This window comes from Suncus etruscus, chromosome 1, assembly GCF_024139225.1.
Source record: "Suncus etruscus isolate mSunEtr1 chromosome 1, mSunEtr1.pri.cur, whole genome shotgun sequence".
Classification (NCBI taxonomy): domain Eukaryota; kingdom Metazoa; phylum Chordata; class Mammalia; order Eulipotyphla; family Soricidae; genus Suncus; species Suncus etruscus.
In genome coordinates, this window is record NC_064848.1 from 95,245,395 (window position 1) to 95,263,786 (window position 18,392).

Consider the following 18,392-nt stretch of genomic DNA (forward strand, 5'->3'; position numbering starts at 1 on the left):
CTCAGTAAATACTATAAAGTTCCAAATACATGTCTAAACCTGAATTTATTTCTCATGTATATGCTTTCTACTATAGGTTGTAAACTAGATTTACTTTAACAATTTTTTTTTTGGTTTTTGGGCATCACCTGGCAGTGCTCAGGAGTTAAGCCTGACTCAGAGCTCAGGAATCACTCCATGTGGACTCAGGTGATCATATGGGATGCCAGGAATCAAATCTGGATCAACTGTGCACAAAAAAATGCCCTACTTGCTCTACTATTGTGTTGGCACATGAACTTAAATTTTTTGATATTAAAGTATTATGAAATATTAGATATAAAGGAAATATTACAGACTAACTTTAAAATGCATCTTACCTGTCATATAATTTAACTTTATTTATTTATTTATTTTTTAAATTTTTATTGTGGACAAAGTTAATTACAAATCTTTTACAGTGATATTTAAGGTACATAGTGATAATAAATGAGAAGCAATCACACCACCAGTGTTGTCCTCACTCACCTCCTATTCCCAGCATGCATCCCATTCTCCTTCCTTTACCCCCCCAGAATGCTAGTGTAACTTTATTTTTATTTTGAGGCTACACCTGGCAATCCTAAGGGCTTACTTCTTGCTCTGTGCTCATGGATAACTCTTGGCAGTGCTTAAGAAACAATGTATATAGTACCAGGAATCAAACCCTGACTGGTAATGTGAAAGCAAAATCTCTACCCACTGAATTATCTTTCTGGACTTTACTCTGTCCATAATTTAACATGGATAATACTTGGTTTTATTTTTTGTTTATTAATGTGTAAAAATAATAAAAACTTTCTGCCTATATTTTTTATGGACTCTCTTCTTATTTTTCAATAAGTTTGATTACAAGTGTGCCTACCAGCTTTGAATTAGGGTAACCACTGTTCAAAATAATCATGACTGTTAAATGATTATTTTTGTACTCATTCCTATGAAAATATTTTTTATACTTCAACAAATGGCATTGGGACAATTGTAGGAAATTAAATATCAATCCATATCTCACACCTTACACAAAAGTCCATTCAAAGTGGATCAAAATCTTGATATTATACTTAACTTATAAAGTTCATTGATGAAAACATAGGCAGAACTCTCCAGGACTTAGACTTGAAAGGAATGTTCAATGATTGAATACCAATGACAAGGGCTATAGAATAAAATATGAATAAATGGACCTAAATCAAACTAAAAGTTTCTGTATTGCAAATGAAACACAGGCTAAAATTAAAAGACAACTAACTAGGTGGGAGAAAAATAACTGCACTCACCGCATCAGATAAAGAGTTGATATCTAGGATATACAAAGTACTTACAAAGGTTAACCCCACAAAATCTAAAATCCCCAAACCAAAAATGGGGAGAAGAAATGAATAAACATTTTCTGAGAAAGATGGCCAAAAGGACAGGCACATGAAAAATACTATTCATCATTTTTTATCATTAAGAAAATCAAAATCAAGACAACAATGAGATGATTTTACACCAATGAGAATGGCACATATCAAAAATTTTGGAAAAAATTGTGTTTGCACAGACGTGCTGAAAAAGGAATTATCATTCACTTCTGGTTAGAATTATGTCTAGTCCAATCCCTATGGAAAACAGAATGGATGGTTCTCCATAAAACTCAAAATTGAGCTGCCATATGACTCAGTAATCTTATTTTTGGGTATCAATCCTCAGGGCAGAAAATCATTAATCCAAAAGGATCTAACACAACACTATTCATTTTAGCACTCTATACAACATCTAAGAGTTGGACTCAATCTAGATGTCCAATAACAGATGAATCTATCATAAAGATGTGGTACATGGAATACTATATAACCGTAGGAAAAAATGCAATCATGCATGGAATTGGATGATATTCTGTTAAATGAAGTAAGCCTGAATAATAATAATAATACAGAATTACATGACTTGTACATGGTATTTAGAATAACTGCATGAAGAAATGCATAGGCTTAAATGGGAGTTATTGAGAATACTCAAGACCCCATAGTATAGTGAGGATAAGGAAAGAAATTGAGTGAAGGAGGAGGAAGACACGTATGAAAGGATGGGGGACAGGGGCTAAAGGTGCATTGGTGGTATTAAGAAAGGACAGAACTAAATATCCAAACAGAGTAAAAAAAAAACAATGTAATTATGAGACCCACCCAAACTTTAACAATCAAAGCTTAAAATGGGCTGTTCTGCTGACAGGCTGGGTGTTGGTGGCATGGCATGATATGTACTCAGGGAACTTCGTTGGAGGGAGGTCAACACTGTTGGTGGGATTGGCCCTGATAACATTGTATGTCTGAAACCCAACTATGAAGGACTTTGTAATTCACAATGGTTTCAGTAAGAAATTAAAAATAAAGGAAGTTATGTCATTTTCTTTGTTTTGGAGCTACAGCCAACAGTATTAGCTCTGTGTGCAGGAAATTACTTCTGTTAGTGCTCAGGGGACTGTATGTGGTGGTGGGTATTGAATTCATGATGACAATGTGCATGGTAAATAAATACTCTACTCTCACTATACTATCCATTCAGACCTCTAATTACTAGAGCTATTAGTAACTACTGTGTTTGGAGGCATTAGATTACTGATTAGGCAAACTGCTTAGTTAAATATTTGGGGACATTTTTTCTAAATTGTATTTTTGCTGTTTTTCATTGAACTCTGATGAAATTTGGGATCATGATCTGTGTAGGGAATCAAAGATGATCTGTGGAAACTGATGATCTGTGGGACTCTGATGAACTTTCTTAATTTTTTTCTCTTTTTTTGAATTAGGTAGGTAAGTTCCTTTCAGTATTTGTTGCAGTTAGGCCTGATGGTGATGAACTACTTCATCTTTTGTTTCTCTAGAAAAGCCTTTATTTCTCCTTTTTGTATATGAAAGAAGATTTGTAGGGTTGAAGATACTTCTCTGGGAGGTGTTTTAATTTATTTGTAGTTTGGGGGTGATAGTTTGGCCTCTGGTTCTGTGCTAATGAATTAGTCCTCAACTTAATCAAGAAACCATTGGTAGTATAGATGTCAAACTGCCTTGGCTAAGTGCAAGGCATCTTTATAAATCCCTGTAAATCTGGCACTTGGCTGTGAAATTTTTATCTTTGTGCATTTAAAATAATTTTTACTGAACAAGCATTGGATTATAACATTACATGAATTTCAGGTAAGCATTAATATAAATTAACATCTGTGTATATCAGTAGTTATCAACCACCAATCTATAGACCAATTAACACATAGGCTGAACAATCGGTCTACTGTCAGAAATGGGAGGGGTCTTGGGAAGGTTTTGCTTAAGGGGCAAAGGGGAATTTGCCGGAATGTAGGATGGAGGAGGAAGCGAGAGAAGGAGATGGCTAAGAAATAAGGTACTATGCAGGACTGAATAAGGATCCAGCATAAATGGTTATTATAGGCCACAAGTGGTGGATAGGGCATGAATAAAGCTGATACTTCCTGAAGCTTGCATGTGAGTGAGTTTTATTACCCCCCCCTCCTGAATCCAGATACCTGCTGGTTGGAAGGAGGTGCAGCCACGTGGTCCTGAGCTGGAGGAAAAAGGCCTCCATCACCATTCACCTCCATCCAAGCCCATCCAAAGGGCTTAATGCAACAGTACTGCTCAGACATTTGGTGTCAAAGAATACCTTGGTCACTTGTGGCAACTTGCAACAACCAGGGCTGTACCCAGAGAAGCTCAGGGAAAATGGTGGTAGGGATTGAACAAATAAATGTCGGCTGCATGCAAAGCATGTACTTTAATTGCTAACCTGCTGCTCTAACTTTTTAGACACCAACAAATTATTTTGACTACTTTATTTAAATACTGTGGTTACAGGTTGTTAATATATTTTTTTCACAGATACAAAGTTGTTCATGATTGAGTTTCAATCATACAATGTACACCACCCTTCACTAGTGCTCAATTCAAGCTACCAATGTCCCTAATTTCCCTCCTGCCCTCTTTTCTGTCTATCTTTGGGTTCAATGTTTTTTTCTTTCTCTTCCTTTCTCTTTTTTATTAAAGACAATTTTTTATGCATGATTCTTTCATCACCAGTTCTTGTCGAGAGTGAACATTTCCAACAATCATTGTCATAGTGGTACATTCTATGACCTAATTGCACTTCTCTTCTATTTCTGGCAAGCTTCCACCATGGATTTGTTCTCCTGGCCTTCTTCTCTATTGTCTCTGGATATTATTTCCATATTCTTTTATTTTTTACATCCCATAAATGAGTATAAAAATTCTTTGTCTATTCCTCTCCCTCTGATACATCTTGCTCAGCATAATATTCTTCATATCCATATATGTATAAGTGAATTTCATGACTTCACTTTTCACAACAGCTAGGTAGTATTGCATTATGTAGATGTACCAAATTTTCTTTATCCACTCTTTATCTTTATCAACACCTGGGTTGTTTCCAGATTCTACTTATTCAAATAATGCTATGATTAACATAGGAATGATGAGGACATTTATGCAATGAGTTTTTTGTGCTTCTAGGGTATATTCCTAGAAGTGGTATTGCTGTATCATATGGAAGCTAAACTTCTAAATTTTTGAGATATATTTATATTGTTTTCCCAGAACATTGAACCAGTCTGTTTACTCCAGCAGTGAATGAAAGTCCCGTTCTCCTGCATCCATACTAGCACTGGTTGTTTTTGTTCTGTGTGATGTGTTTCAGTCACGATGGTGTGAGATAGTATCTCATTGTTGTTTTGATTTTCACCTCCCTGATTATTAATGATATGGAACATTTTTTATGAGTCTTTTGGCCAACAGTATTTCTTCTCTGAGGAAACATTTGTTCATTTTTTTCTCCCCATTTTTGGATGGGGTTAAATTTTTTTTTTTTTTTTGCTAAGCTCTAACAGTGCCTTATGTATTTTGGATAACAACCTGTTATTAGATTGATAGTAAGTGAATAGTTTCTCCACTCAGTGAGTATTCTTTGTATCCTAGTCACCATTTCTTTCTAAATGCAAAATCTTCTTAATTTAGTGTAGTCCCATTTGTTTCTCTTTGCTTCCAGTTGCTTTGTCAGTGGTGCTTTATCCTTGAAGATGTCTTTAGCTTCAGAGCATGTTCTAACTACATTTTTCCTCTATGTACTTTATGATTTCAGGTCTGATATCAAGGCTTTAAATCTATTTTTAATTTGACTTTTGTGCATGATATAAATGAGAGGGATGCTCATTTTATTAATTGATCATATACATGATTGTTAACATCAGCGTTTCAATCTAATCCATTGATTGAGGGTCTTTACTCCAATTTCATGCTTTTTTAATGATTATTTTCATACTGGTTGAAGTTAGGAAAGTGATAACCCCTGTCTTCCTTTTTCCCAAGAATTGCTTTACCTATTCATGGAGGTTAATAATTTCATATAAATTTCAGGAGTTTTATTCTATTTCTTTGAAAAAATGTATGGGTATCCTTATAGGGATTTCACTAAATTTGTACAAAGCTTTAAGAAGTATTGCAGTTTTTTTGTTTTTGTTTTTGGGCCACAACAGTGACAGCTCAAGGGTTACTCCTGGCTATGCACTTAGAAATCGTTCCTGACTTCTGGGACCACAGGGGAGGCCGGGGGATCGAATCACCATCTGTCCTAGGCTAGCGCACACAAAGCCTTATTCCCTGTGCTACCGCTCCTGCCCCTGAAGAATTGCAATTTTATTTTATCTATTTTTTGGGGGGCACACCCAGCGGCGCTCAGGGGTTACTCCTGGCTATCTCAGAAATCACTCCTGGCAGGCACGGGAGACCATACCGGAACCAACTTTGATCCTGGGTTGGCTGCTTGCAAGGCAAACGCCCTACCGCTGTGATATTTCTCTGGCCACACAATTTTAATTATTTTAATTCTCCCAATACATGAGCAGGGGATGTATTTCGAGTTCTTTATGTCCTCTATTGTTTCTTGAAGCAAGGTTTTGTAATTTTGTCTAGGTCTTTCACCTCTTTAGTTGACTCCAAGGGCCTTGATTTTTTAAGGTATAATTGGACTTTTATGGCTTTTTTTAGGTGATACTTAATAAATATGTAATTATTTATTTATTTATTTATTTTAATATGTAATTATTTAGAAGTAAGGTTTTTTCCTCTCAGTTTTTAAGTTCCATATTTCTATGGGGGTTATTTTGTAATTGTGTTAATTTTTTTATTTTATTGTTATTGTTGGGTGAACAACTATTTCTGTTCTGAGAGTAGTTTGTTTATTGTAACTTTTCATCTTATTCTGGATCTTTACCTACCCTATTCCAGGATAAACAGAAAATTTTATTGCATTGGTATATCTGGTAGGATTCAATTGACAATAAATTAGATTTGGGGGTTGTCTTTTGCATTCATTTTGTTTTCATTATAGATTTACCTTCTAAAGGTCTAAGTATTTTCTTCCAAAATTCATAAACAAACATGTTATTTAGATTCTTGTTAGAACTATATTTTATTTTTAATTGGTTCAGAACACAAGCAGGAATAAGGGGGCTATTTGTTTAATCCTACATTCTTTATTAGATGCTGCTGCTTTGTTTTGGGGCCATACCGGCAGTGCTCAGGGGTTACTCCTAGCTCTGTGCTAGTATTCACTCCTGGCAGGTTTGGAGGACTATATGGGATGCAGGGGATCAAACCTAAGTTCTTCCAGAATCAGTCCTGTGCAAAGCAAACAACTCTACTGCTGTGCAATGGCTCTAGATTATTATTTTATTTTCATTGAGATTTCATATTTTTCCAAACTATGGCATTTTATAATGCCTGTGTTTCTTGAAAAAGTCAGGTATTACTCATATTTGGTGCATGACTTTACATATGTTACAAATTTAAATGATTAATGTCTATGCCTATCTCAGAGTCATATTTATCAATCTTTTCTGAGCAAATATATCTTTTTGTTGTGACTTCTTCATAAATTTTTTTGGGCAAGGCCACTCTTAATGGTGCTCAAGACTTATTCCTGGCTGTGCACTCAGCTCAGGTTCATTGCTGGTTTGACTCAGGGACCTCATGGGGATCCAACCCTGCTTTGCTGCATAAAAAAGGCAAGTATCCTACTGTTGTAGTATCTCTTCAGCCCCTGAATTTACAATTTTTAGTTTAATAATTAGTCTTAAATAAAATAATTCTTGTTTTTTTTTAATGAAAAATTCTAATGCTTTTGCCTAGAATGACATAAAGAAGATAAAAGACATAAAGAAAAAGTTTCTTGAACTGTAACACTTACCATCACATGACTTTGTTTCTAACATCTGCTCTGGGCAAAGATGTTGATTCTCTAATTCTTGTATAATCATTGCTCTGGAACGAACCTGTATTCCACCAAAGCCCAAGTCCTCACCATTCACACAAGTCAGCTGACACAAACTCCATGATGACCATTCCTTCAAATAGCAGTCACCTGTAAGACATAGGGTTATAGTTCATACCTTTGACCTTAAAGATCAGCCACAAGAAATTCAATTTTTTAATCTTACTGACACTATTTTTGTATGCCATTTATGACAATTATAAAATGCAGAGAAGCATTGATATTTAAGTCTGAATTTAATTTATGTTTTATGTAGTTTTTTTTTTTTGAGAGGAAGTTTCTGGTTATAGACTGCAGTACTTAAAGTTATTAAAAGCAGAGCCTAGGGAGATAGCTCAAAGGGATATATTGCATGTTTTGTATGCATGCAAGAGCCCAGGATTGATCCCCAGCACTGTATGGTTCCCTGGAACACTGATGAGAATGAATCAAACTAAATAAATAAATATAAAATACAGAAATTAAAGATGGCTTGAACTTGTCTATCATGATTCCCTTCTTTAGAGAGAGAAAATAATTAAAATTCCCCACTGCTTCTGTTATGATCATTGTAATGAGGATTGTTAAGTACTTGTTAGCCTTCAAAGAAAATCTAAATATACATAAAACTTTTCATCTAGGTATTCATCAGTTCAAAAGAGTTTTCAGTCTAAGGCGGAGAAAGCTGGCATTTATGTTTTATTAATTTCTTGCCAAAGGCATAGCTGTAAGACTGTATATGAGCAGCTACAGGGGTGGCAACAATACAAGCCTTTTCCTCTGATCTACATCTTCAGTCAATGTCCATTATTTTAAGTTATGGTAAAATAATATGTATGTAAAATGGACATATAGATGGTAATGATTTTTTTACAATGTGACTATACACCACATTAATTAAGATCCAGAACAAATGAAGCCACCCTTTATAATTTTATATATATGAAACTGTGCCATTTACATTTGAATTCTTTTATTCTTTTATGTATGATTGTGAAATTTATAATATCTCCAGATAACTTTGTGTTAATTTATAATGTACATTTAGCATGAATAATTAATTGTGCCTTATATTGTAATATCATTCGATTTTGTAGTTTTAACTTGTTTATTTCATCAGTACTATTATGAACATTTTGGTACACATGTGGTTTTTATTTTTTGGGGGGGCCACACCCAGTGATGTTCAGGGGTTACTCCTAGCTATGCACTCAGAAATTGCTCCTGGCTTGTGGGACCATTTGGGATGCCAGGGATCGAACTGCTGTCTGTCCTATGTTAGTGCATGCAAGACCAATGCCCTACCGTTTACACCAATGCTCCGGTCCCTGTACAAGTGTTTTGATGAACTTTTATACACCTTAATATCTGGTATATAATTAGTAGTGGAGTTTCTGGATCAAAGTCTATCAAATCCGGTTTTTTTTTTTTTTTTGGTTTTGTTTTGGCTTGGCTTTTCGGCCACACCTGGTGAAGCTCAGGGGTTACTTCTGGCTATGTGCTCAGAAATTGCAGCTGAATTGGGGGACCATGTGGGACGCTGGGGGATCGAATTGGGGTCCGTCTTAGGCTAACACGCACAAGGCAGACGCCTTACCGCTTGCACCACCACCCTGTTCCCATATCAAATCATTTTTGATAACATAAAATATTTAATAAATTGTTACTATCCATTCTATTTTTTAAATCAGAATAAGTATTTATAAATAGGTATAGTAAATTATGATACACACAAGTCTGTAAGAGTTTCTTATCACTTTTATCTAGTTATATCACATGATATAATGCAAAGAGAATTATTCATGCTAATGATGTATGCACAAAGTTATCTGGAAATATGATTAATTAAAAATGATGGAGCCTCAGAGTTGGCATAAAAAGCTAGAGTCAATGTCTGTTGGGCAAGGAGGCTGGATTTTATCCTAATACCACGATAACTTGACCAAAATTCAGAGTTGTCACTAAGCACCACTGGGTTAAATCCAAAACATCGAAAGAGAAAAGCCCACAAAAATGCATGTACGATTAAGAAATTTTAATTACTAAAAGATATATGTATGGTAGCAAAGTGACTTTTAAATACCTATATTATAGATATTTAAGGTATTTAAGACTCTAAGACTAACTTAGCATGGAAAATTCTAGCAAATTTTAGAGACTTATGGAAAAGAAATGAAATAACAACTTTTTAAGTAGTCTAGATAAAGTGTTGGAAACATTTTTATCCCCTAAGAAATATGGCTTTTGAGTTAGTTTTTAATAATCCTGAAGAAACCTTAGGATAAGATAAGAATTACAATATAACTTCTCTTCAATAATCACAAACCATGTGGAAATTATATATGGTTTTACAACTAGTCATTATTTTCATTATGAAACCTCTAGACAGTATATTTCGCTAGTCTGAATTATAGACTTATCATCCAAAATCAATTTATATCAAACTTCAAAGATTAAAGCAGTGAATGAGAAATATTGCTTTTTACTGAACATAATTTTCACTATCAAAACCACTGTAATAATAAAACTATATTATATCTACTCAAGATATAATTAAGTCTATTATACTTTGATCTTATACTAAAGCTTATTTTTTTACTTGCTGCTAGTTCCAAAACTTCATTACTGGAGAAAATTAGAAAGACATAAATTGGGATAAATAGACTTATTTATTCATAAAAATACAATATATTATATTAATATATTATAATGTATAATATACAATAAATATAAGTTGTTGTTTATATATTTATGTAGTACATATTATAATCTTTAGAAATGTTATTATATATACATTATTCATATTTATGTATAAATCTGATATATTATATATTTATATACAATATATAATAAATACAATATATGGAGGCTAACCTTCTAGATTTAATATTATTTTAATTAAAATAGAATATTAGATATTTTTCTGTTCTCTATTATTATTATGAGATATGATTTACCTTTGAATTTCTTACTACCACAGAGTTCAATCTTACATTTACTCATATCATGATTAGATTATCTTCTGGCTTTTCTATATCGTCTATTTTTGCTTTTATCGATCTTGGGGTCTCATTTGTGGTGATCAAATATTACTCCTGACTCTACATTCAGAGATTACTCGTGGCAGGGCATGGGATATTATATGAGGTGCCAGGGATTGAATCTGTATTGGTAGCATGCGTGGCAAACAACCTATCCACTGTTATATCCCTCTGAGCCAAGGCTTCTCATTTAAAAGATAATTTATTAAGATAGTTTAAAAGATAATTTGTTTGTTTCTAACAATCATTGCCAAGCTTGAGTTCAGAACCTCAAATGCAATGTACAAGAAATATTAAAAGTAATAGAGGTAGCATAACCCAATATTTTGCAGGGGTCAAGTGTATATTCCAGTGTCTTGATAATATTGTAACTAGTAATTGTAGTATAATTGTAAATTGTCATAATTGTAATTGATTATAGTGCAGTTATAGGTAAACTACTTTCTTTTTTGTATGTGTTTTATTCATTCTCTATCTGTCCTTTCTCTTTTAATTACACTGTAATTTATTGATTCCATTCAGAATTTAGAGTAAGATTTTATTTTATTATATTATTATTATTATTTATTTATTTTTGGTTTTGGGCCACACCTGGTGGTGCTCAGGGGTTACTCCTGGCTGTCTGCTCAGAAATAGCTCCTGGCAGGCACGGGGGACCATACGGGACACCGGGCTTCAAACCAACCACCTTAGGTCCTGGATCGGCTGCTTGCAAGGCAAATGCCGCTGTGCTATCTCTCCGTAGAGTAAGATTTTATTATTAGTTGAATCTTTCAGCTATTATGCCTTTAAGTCTTATCTCTCAACAGAAGGAATATGCATCAATATTATTTATAATGTAAACAACTATTCTCTATATAAAACATTATAAATGTCTTAAAATAAAAAAATTAACATGTGATCCAGAATTTTTGCTTCTAGCTATATACCTGAAGGACACAAAAATAGTTTGAAAATATGTGTCATACTAATGTTCTCTGTAAAATTTACAATAGCCAAAATATGAATTCCGTTTTGCTCTTATTACCTGGGCAAGGCTGAGTGCAACTTTCCTCGAGAACCATTTTTTTATTGCCGTCTATAGTGGGTTCAATGTCAGTACAAAACTCATCATCTACCTCTTTGCTGAAATCATCAGTTGACCCATCACTCACTACACAAGAAATGTTCCTTGTTCTGGTTCCTTCTCCACAATGAGCATCCTGGAATAGAGGATTAAATAACTAACTTGGAAATAAAAGTAATGTATTAGTAAGTTCATCACTTACAGTCATCTCTGTTGCCATTGATTTTGATTTATGAGCAGTTGAGAAGCTGTTAAAGCCCTAGTGAAGAATTCCTTTAGGCCACTAGCTATAAACCATGCAGTGAACTATTTAGTTGTTTTCCAGCTAAAGACAGGTACATATATTCTCATTAACATGAATCCATAAATCTGTCTCAAAATTACTGTACAAATACAGGAAAAGAATATCTGTTATCAAAGTTAATTAAAGAAGCCATGAAATGCCAAAGTACTTAATGCCTTTTAGAAACCATCAGTAAGCTCTGACAAAACTTTTGAAACCACATCTCTGCAGATTAATTAAAAATGCACATATTTCTGTAAACATGAACATTTGATACCTGTACTTGACATGGAGACCATTGACCATATTGCCACTGATAACATGGTTTCACTGGACAAGGCTTAGATTGTTCCATCAGGACTGGGCATGGTCTCCCATCCCCCTGAAAGGGCTGAGTTACCGTTCTTTTTCTGAGCATTTTTCCTTCAGAGATAAAAAAATAATGCAATGTGAGGGATGGGTTACAGTAAGTAAATAAATGCTACTTTGAGAAAAGCATAATAGATGTCTGTCTTGAGGAGATCAAAAGGACAAGTAAGGTTCAGCTTTATTGGAAAGTTTCCCCCACCCTGTCTTGCCCCAATCCAATCTTTCTGAAGGGAATCTGACATGACTTCATGCAAAAGAGACATTTTTATATTTGTTCACTAGCCACGTCATGCTATTTAAGCTACAAACAAACCTGTGAGCCCACATGTTTGAGAACATTCTGACCAAGGAGACCAATCTGAAAGCTGACAATTCAAAGGACACTCCACCATACAGGATATATTCATCTGCCAGTTCTTCTCCAGGCCAAGCTGAAAGAAGAGAAGGGATGTAACATGAGGGCATGACCATGATGCATTGTTTATTTTTTGTTGCTGTTGTTGTTGTTTTTAGTTTATGAGTCACACCTGGAGACAGTCAGGGGTTACTCCTGGCTATGCGCTCAGAAATCACTCCTGGGACGCTGGGGTATCAAACTGAGGTCCATTCTAGGCTGGTGCACAAGGCAGACGCTTTTACATGATGCATTGTTGATGGAGGATGGAGGAGGAAAGGAAGAGTGGGATGAGAGAAGAGGGTGCAATATGCTGCATAGAAAACTGTCCAGAGGACACAGAGACTGGTGAAATAGAGTGGTTTAACAAAGAAAAGGAGGGGGAATAACATACATGGGAGCACCATTTAAGTAAACACTTCAATATTTTTATAAGTAATTAAAATTTAGGGTTTTTTTTTAATCTCCAGTTAGATTTGTGTTCCCCAAAAGAATGAGAAATAAGTATGAACATGACTACTATTCATTAAAATCCAAGAATATCAAAGGATGGAAAAATAGTATAGCAGGTAGGGCCTTTGCCTTGCATGCATTTGGCCCTGATTTGATCCCTGACACCCTATTTACTCCTTAGAGCCTGCCAGGAGTGAGTCCTGCCTTGAATGATGAGCCAGGGGTAAGCTATGCAACAAACAAAAACACAACAAAACAAAACAAAAAATAGAAGGAGAGAATAAATGCAAGAATGTTCAACTACTAACCTTTTTTTTTCGTTTCAAGACAAAATGAGCTGTGCTCAGGATTTACTCATAGTTCTGTGCTCAATGATAATTCCTTGTGGAACTTTTGGGACCATTGGAGAGCCAGAGCTAGATATCATGTTGACTTGTGTGCAAGCCCTACCTACTATATTATATCTTCAGTCTCACTTAAAGATTTCATAAAGATTTTTTTCTTTTCTAAAACTGATTTTAGTAATGAGATGTGGTATAATTTAGCTATTTTGGAACTATCTGCTCAAGTAATAATATAGTATTTTGGTTAGAACTTAGGTATTTCTTAAACTATTAGTTTTTAGGGAGCCAGGGCAATACTACAATGGTCAAGGTACTTGCCAAGGTTCAATATCTGGTATCCCATCTAAATCTCAAACCCTGCCAAGTGTGACCCCTGAGCAGTCAGTAAGCTCTGAGCACAGGTAGTTGTGGATCCTAAACCACAGAAAAATAAATGAAATAAATAATGAGTTTTCAAATTCTTTGTATATTTAAACTTTAAATAGTTTATGGTACAAAATAGTGTACCATAGCCAGAAATTTTGTTTTGTTTGTTTGTTTTTGTTTGGGGTCACACCCAGTTGTGCTCAGGACTTATTCCTGAGGATTTGAGGACCACCTGGGTCAGTCACCTGCAAGGCAAGCACCTTAATCTATGTGCTATCACACTGCTCCTCCCTTTTTTATATGCCAGAAATTTTAATAGCTAAAATTTTAAATATCTTATGGTAAAAAGTAGTGTTGAACCAGAGTTTGTTAGGAAAATACAATCTTTCTTTATTGGTAATTTTGGCATGTTTAAAACTCTTTTTAGTCTGGAAACATAACGAAAGAGGCTATCCCAGGCCCCTTCCTAGGATCAGCGCAAAGACCAGGACTGCCAACCACAGAAGATGGATTAAAACGACACTGAGGGAACAGAACTTCTAGAACAACAAAGAAAGACATAATCATAAGTTCAACTCCTTGACTCGTGCAGATACTGAGACCTCTAGATACAGAGGTCTGATTTTATCACCCAGGACAGAGCAGACAAAAGCACCAAGGGGAGAGTAAATGAACCTGAAAGGAGTCTATAGTTAATCCCATGACAAAATACTTTAAGGGTGGAGAAACCCTGTATCTCTTAGGCAAAGGAAATTCCTTTTCGAATGACCCAATATTTACTGTGCATCTGCAGACGGGGAAAAAAAGCAAAAAACAATTTTATTATTATTATTTACTTACCTATTTTTTGGTTGATTTCATTGTTGTGGTTTGGCTATTGAAGTGGATGTCTCCATTTATATATATATATTTTTTTTTCTTTTCTTATGTGCTCTGCCACATTTTTATCTCAATAACATGGCTTTTATACGGTGCTTTCTCTCTCTCTCTCTCTCTCTCTCTCTCTCTCTCTCTCTCTCTCTCTCTCTCTCTCTCTCTCTGGAATGCTCACTGGTTATTTTATTTGACAGTTCTTTATGTACTGTTGTGGTGTTTCACCTTCTTTTCCCCTTCGTCTCTCAAACCAAGGATGAAAGCCTCTAGAAAGACTCCGCCCATTTCCGGAGTATTTGATCCTTTTTTTTTTTCAGGTTATTACTTTTCTCTTCTTCAAACAAAACCACATAACTTGAACTATCTAGTCCCGCCTCCCAATTGGGGGGGGGGAATAAGGGAGGTACCAAGACCAAACAGGTCTAAGACCACTAAGTAGTAAGCTAGTCACAGAGGGGACCACTTACTCTAGCAGCCCCAGGGGTGAGGGAAAAGGATATGGGAAGTAGGACAGGAACGAAGGTGGAGGGCGGACAATTCGGTGATGGGAATTCCCCTGATTTTATGTTAATATGTACCTAAAGTATTATTGTCAACGATATGTAAGCCACTATGATTAAAATAAAAAATATATTTTAAAAAAATCACTGTGAAATAAATATTAGAAAACCTGCTTTAAAAAAAGAAAAAAGAAAATTTTATGATGTCTAATTTAAATTGTAGAAAATAGCAAAAGGAAAATTTTCTGATGTGTTATGTTGCACTTTAAATAAAATTTTTTGGCTTTGATTTATCCACTGTTAGATGCTCAGATCACCTTTTTATTTTTTTATCTCTCTATTGGCACATCTGAAATGTGTTTTTATCAGTATTCTTGACAAAAGTATCTGATTAAAAACTTAAACCCTATCATTTAATAAGTTTCATACATACACAGATTGGAGTCAAAGTGATAAAATATTATTATGTTTAAGGTAAAGAATAATTTTATAGAGGTTTATTTGAAAAATTCAGCTACTACTCAGTTATTTTACTAAGATTAAAAAGGATATATTTTACTAAATATATTCTTAGTATTGAATACCCACAAAAATTTTGAACTCCATGTTACTTTTCTCTAATATTTATTGGATCTCCTTCATTTTCTTGTCTGTATACATCGCTTAGTCATCTCACTAAATATATGTGTCTATATAAATTTAAAAAATTTGTTCAGAGTTCAAAGAATATAAAAAGATAAATCTATTATTAGGTATCAGCTACTATGTATTATTAGAAATACCAAAGACAAAATATCATATTAATACTAAATGGTTTAATTCCAATGTCATTTTTCTTTTGTAGCTGTTAGAGAAGGAATAAGATTTAGCTACTGTTGATACAGTGAAAGCAGTGTTTGCACATGTAGGTAAGAAATCAATCCATTGTTTAAAATACATAGCAAGTTTTTCTCAGGGCTATTATTTAATCCTACTGCATACATAGGGATGGATAAAATGAGATATCAGTTGTGTAATCCAGTTCCTGCAGAGTTACTCTGCCCTCCCTGAAGACAATATTTTTTCTATGATGTGACGATTTGAATCCCTAATTGTCCTTGCATCATTCAAACACTGTATTTGTACACAAGAATGAATTTATCTAGATTACTTGACAATTAAAATTAGTTATGTCTGAGGATTTTACTCACATTTTAAGAAATACACCTTTGTCCTTTAGTCACATGAAGCATTTTAACACTGATCTTGGATAATTTGGGTTAAGCTTTCATATGCTTTCAGGTCTGTTCATTGTATATTTCATTTTGACACAGGTAGTTATGTAAATGTTTATTTGATTCCCAAAAAGGATATATTTAATCAACTAAAAGTGGACCATGAGATTCTCAGATATTTAACTAATATGACTAAAATAATTAATGTATTTTTAATGGTAACATATATTAGTTTTTAAAAAAACTGTATTAAAATTTAAAATTTCTAGTAAGATACAAAATATAGACTTGCTAAGTATTAAAATGATAAAAGTGGTATTTTATTACTAAGCAACTTGCCATTTTCAGCACACCTGGGAGCTCTTTTTCCACAGAGAGAGATGTAAAGAAGTTATGTCTAAATGATAAAGATATCAAATGGATTAAAGTATTTTCATTTCCAGTTTTCCCATAGGAGTTATAATTTATGAGTTACCAGGGATTATAACAACCCCCAGGATATGTAAGCATTAATAGTGGTCAGAGAGTATGTGCTGCTATAATTGATGAAATTGCAAGTGCCTTCTTTGTCTCACATCTAGTTGAGACTGCTTTTTTCTCTTGGTTTGTATTTAACCTAGTTGGCCTCAGATATATACAAAATCAAAACTGTTAGGTAAATGCATACATTTTCATATAGAAATCAGAGATAATAATTGTTGTATATGAAAATATTTTCTTAAGATTATTCTTTGCCTGTTGTCCCACCTTGATCTTCCAGGTGGGGGCGCTGTTGAGAGCCGAATAAATAGTTTGGGAGCGAGGTTTTTCGGGGTCTTTTGCCAGAGTTTGCTGGCTGGCTCTGTGTTTTGGAGCTTGCAGCAAGCTGACAAAGGACTCTCTTCGCCCAACCTTTTACCCTTTAACCCTCTTGTCTGTATGGATTATTTGCTGCCGATAAATATTACCAAGACCTCCCCCCAAAAGGGGACAAGAGGATGGGAATCAATTTCTCATTCTGGGAGCTTTTTGCGGATACTCAAACAATCAACAAAGGAGTAAACGGGACCCCAAAAATGGGGCAACAATAATAACTACATGGCCTATAGCTCATAAAAATTAAGAAGGGCACAAAACATACTTTCTTCATTTCAAATGATAATATCTAGAAATAGTCTCAATTTTGGAAATTGGAGGATTAACAGTACCTGAATTGAAAAGCTACTAATGGCAGACCCTATTCTTTTAGTTGAAGTTAAAGAGCTCTCTTACCTAGACCTGAGTATTGAGACACACAGCTGGGTATTCAATCCTAATATCAAATTTTGCTACTGAACCACATGTGCTCAGTGTTTAGCAACAGAGAGGATAAATGATGGATCTTGGCAGGTGTCCCAGGCAACACAATAATTCACACAAAATTGCAAAAGATGATGAGTAGTCTGATTAAGATTTATTGCCTTTATTCACCTTGATTATTTATTGTTCCCTAAGCATTACTTTTAGAATGAGCTAATTAGCATACCTTTGGTCTCCAAGCAGATCAAAAAATACAGGAAATTATGTGTAGAAATCAGTAGGGTTGGACAGTGTGTTTTTCCAAGAGAGTGCTTAACAGCCTCTGAATAATGCTGTAAAACATCTGCTGGCTACAGACTCATGAGGCACAGGTCACTAGGCTCAGCATGAATTGAAGTTATTAAGAACGGATTTACTCACAAAGATATAATATAGCATCCACTCACCTCTTCACAGTATTTCAGGTCAACTGATCTGCCATCACTCCGAACACAATCCAGCATTCTTGTTTTAATACCATTTCCACAAACTGCCTTCTCACTTAGCTGACATGTACTCCAGTCTGAAAGGAGAGCCCATCAGAACAGAAGCTATGTGTGAAACAGATTTCAAGTGAAACGCTGATGACCTGGATCCCATATTTAATTCACAACTGTTTCTTCCTAAGCCCCACAATCAATCATCCCCCATGTGGAGCATATGGGGCCCAGCTTTGAACATATCAGGAGTCAAATGGAATTGCTGGGGTTGCACAAAGCTACAGGGATTATTCTTAACGGCAGATGTCTACTTGACAATCTTGACAGCTAGTCATTTGGAGATATTGTAAAAATGGCGTTGGCTTGCAGATCAAATGTCACCTTAAAACAGTTTGCC

General features: G+C 34.7%; 1 protein-coding gene across 1 annotated transcript in view; it reads right to left on the bottom strand.

Annotated features, from left to right (window-relative positions):
• Nucleotides 1–18,392, bottom strand: part of THSD7A (thrombospondin type 1 domain containing 7A) — a 320,868-nt gene that overhangs the window by 9,217 nt on the left and 293,259 nt on the right. The window contains exons 19-23 of the mRNA XM_049776115.1: nt 17,963–18,078; nt 12,408–12,525; nt 12,003–12,148; nt 11,404–11,578; nt 7,273–7,446 (exon numbers count right to left, since the gene is read on the bottom strand). Coding sequence (XP_049632072.1) covers nt 7,273–7,446; nt 11,404–11,578; nt 12,003–12,148; nt 12,408–12,525; nt 17,963–18,078 — 729 coding nt within the window. The remainder of the gene's footprint in view (nt 1–7,272; nt 7,447–11,403; nt 11,579–12,002; nt 12,149–12,407; nt 12,526–17,962; nt 18,079–18,392) is intronic.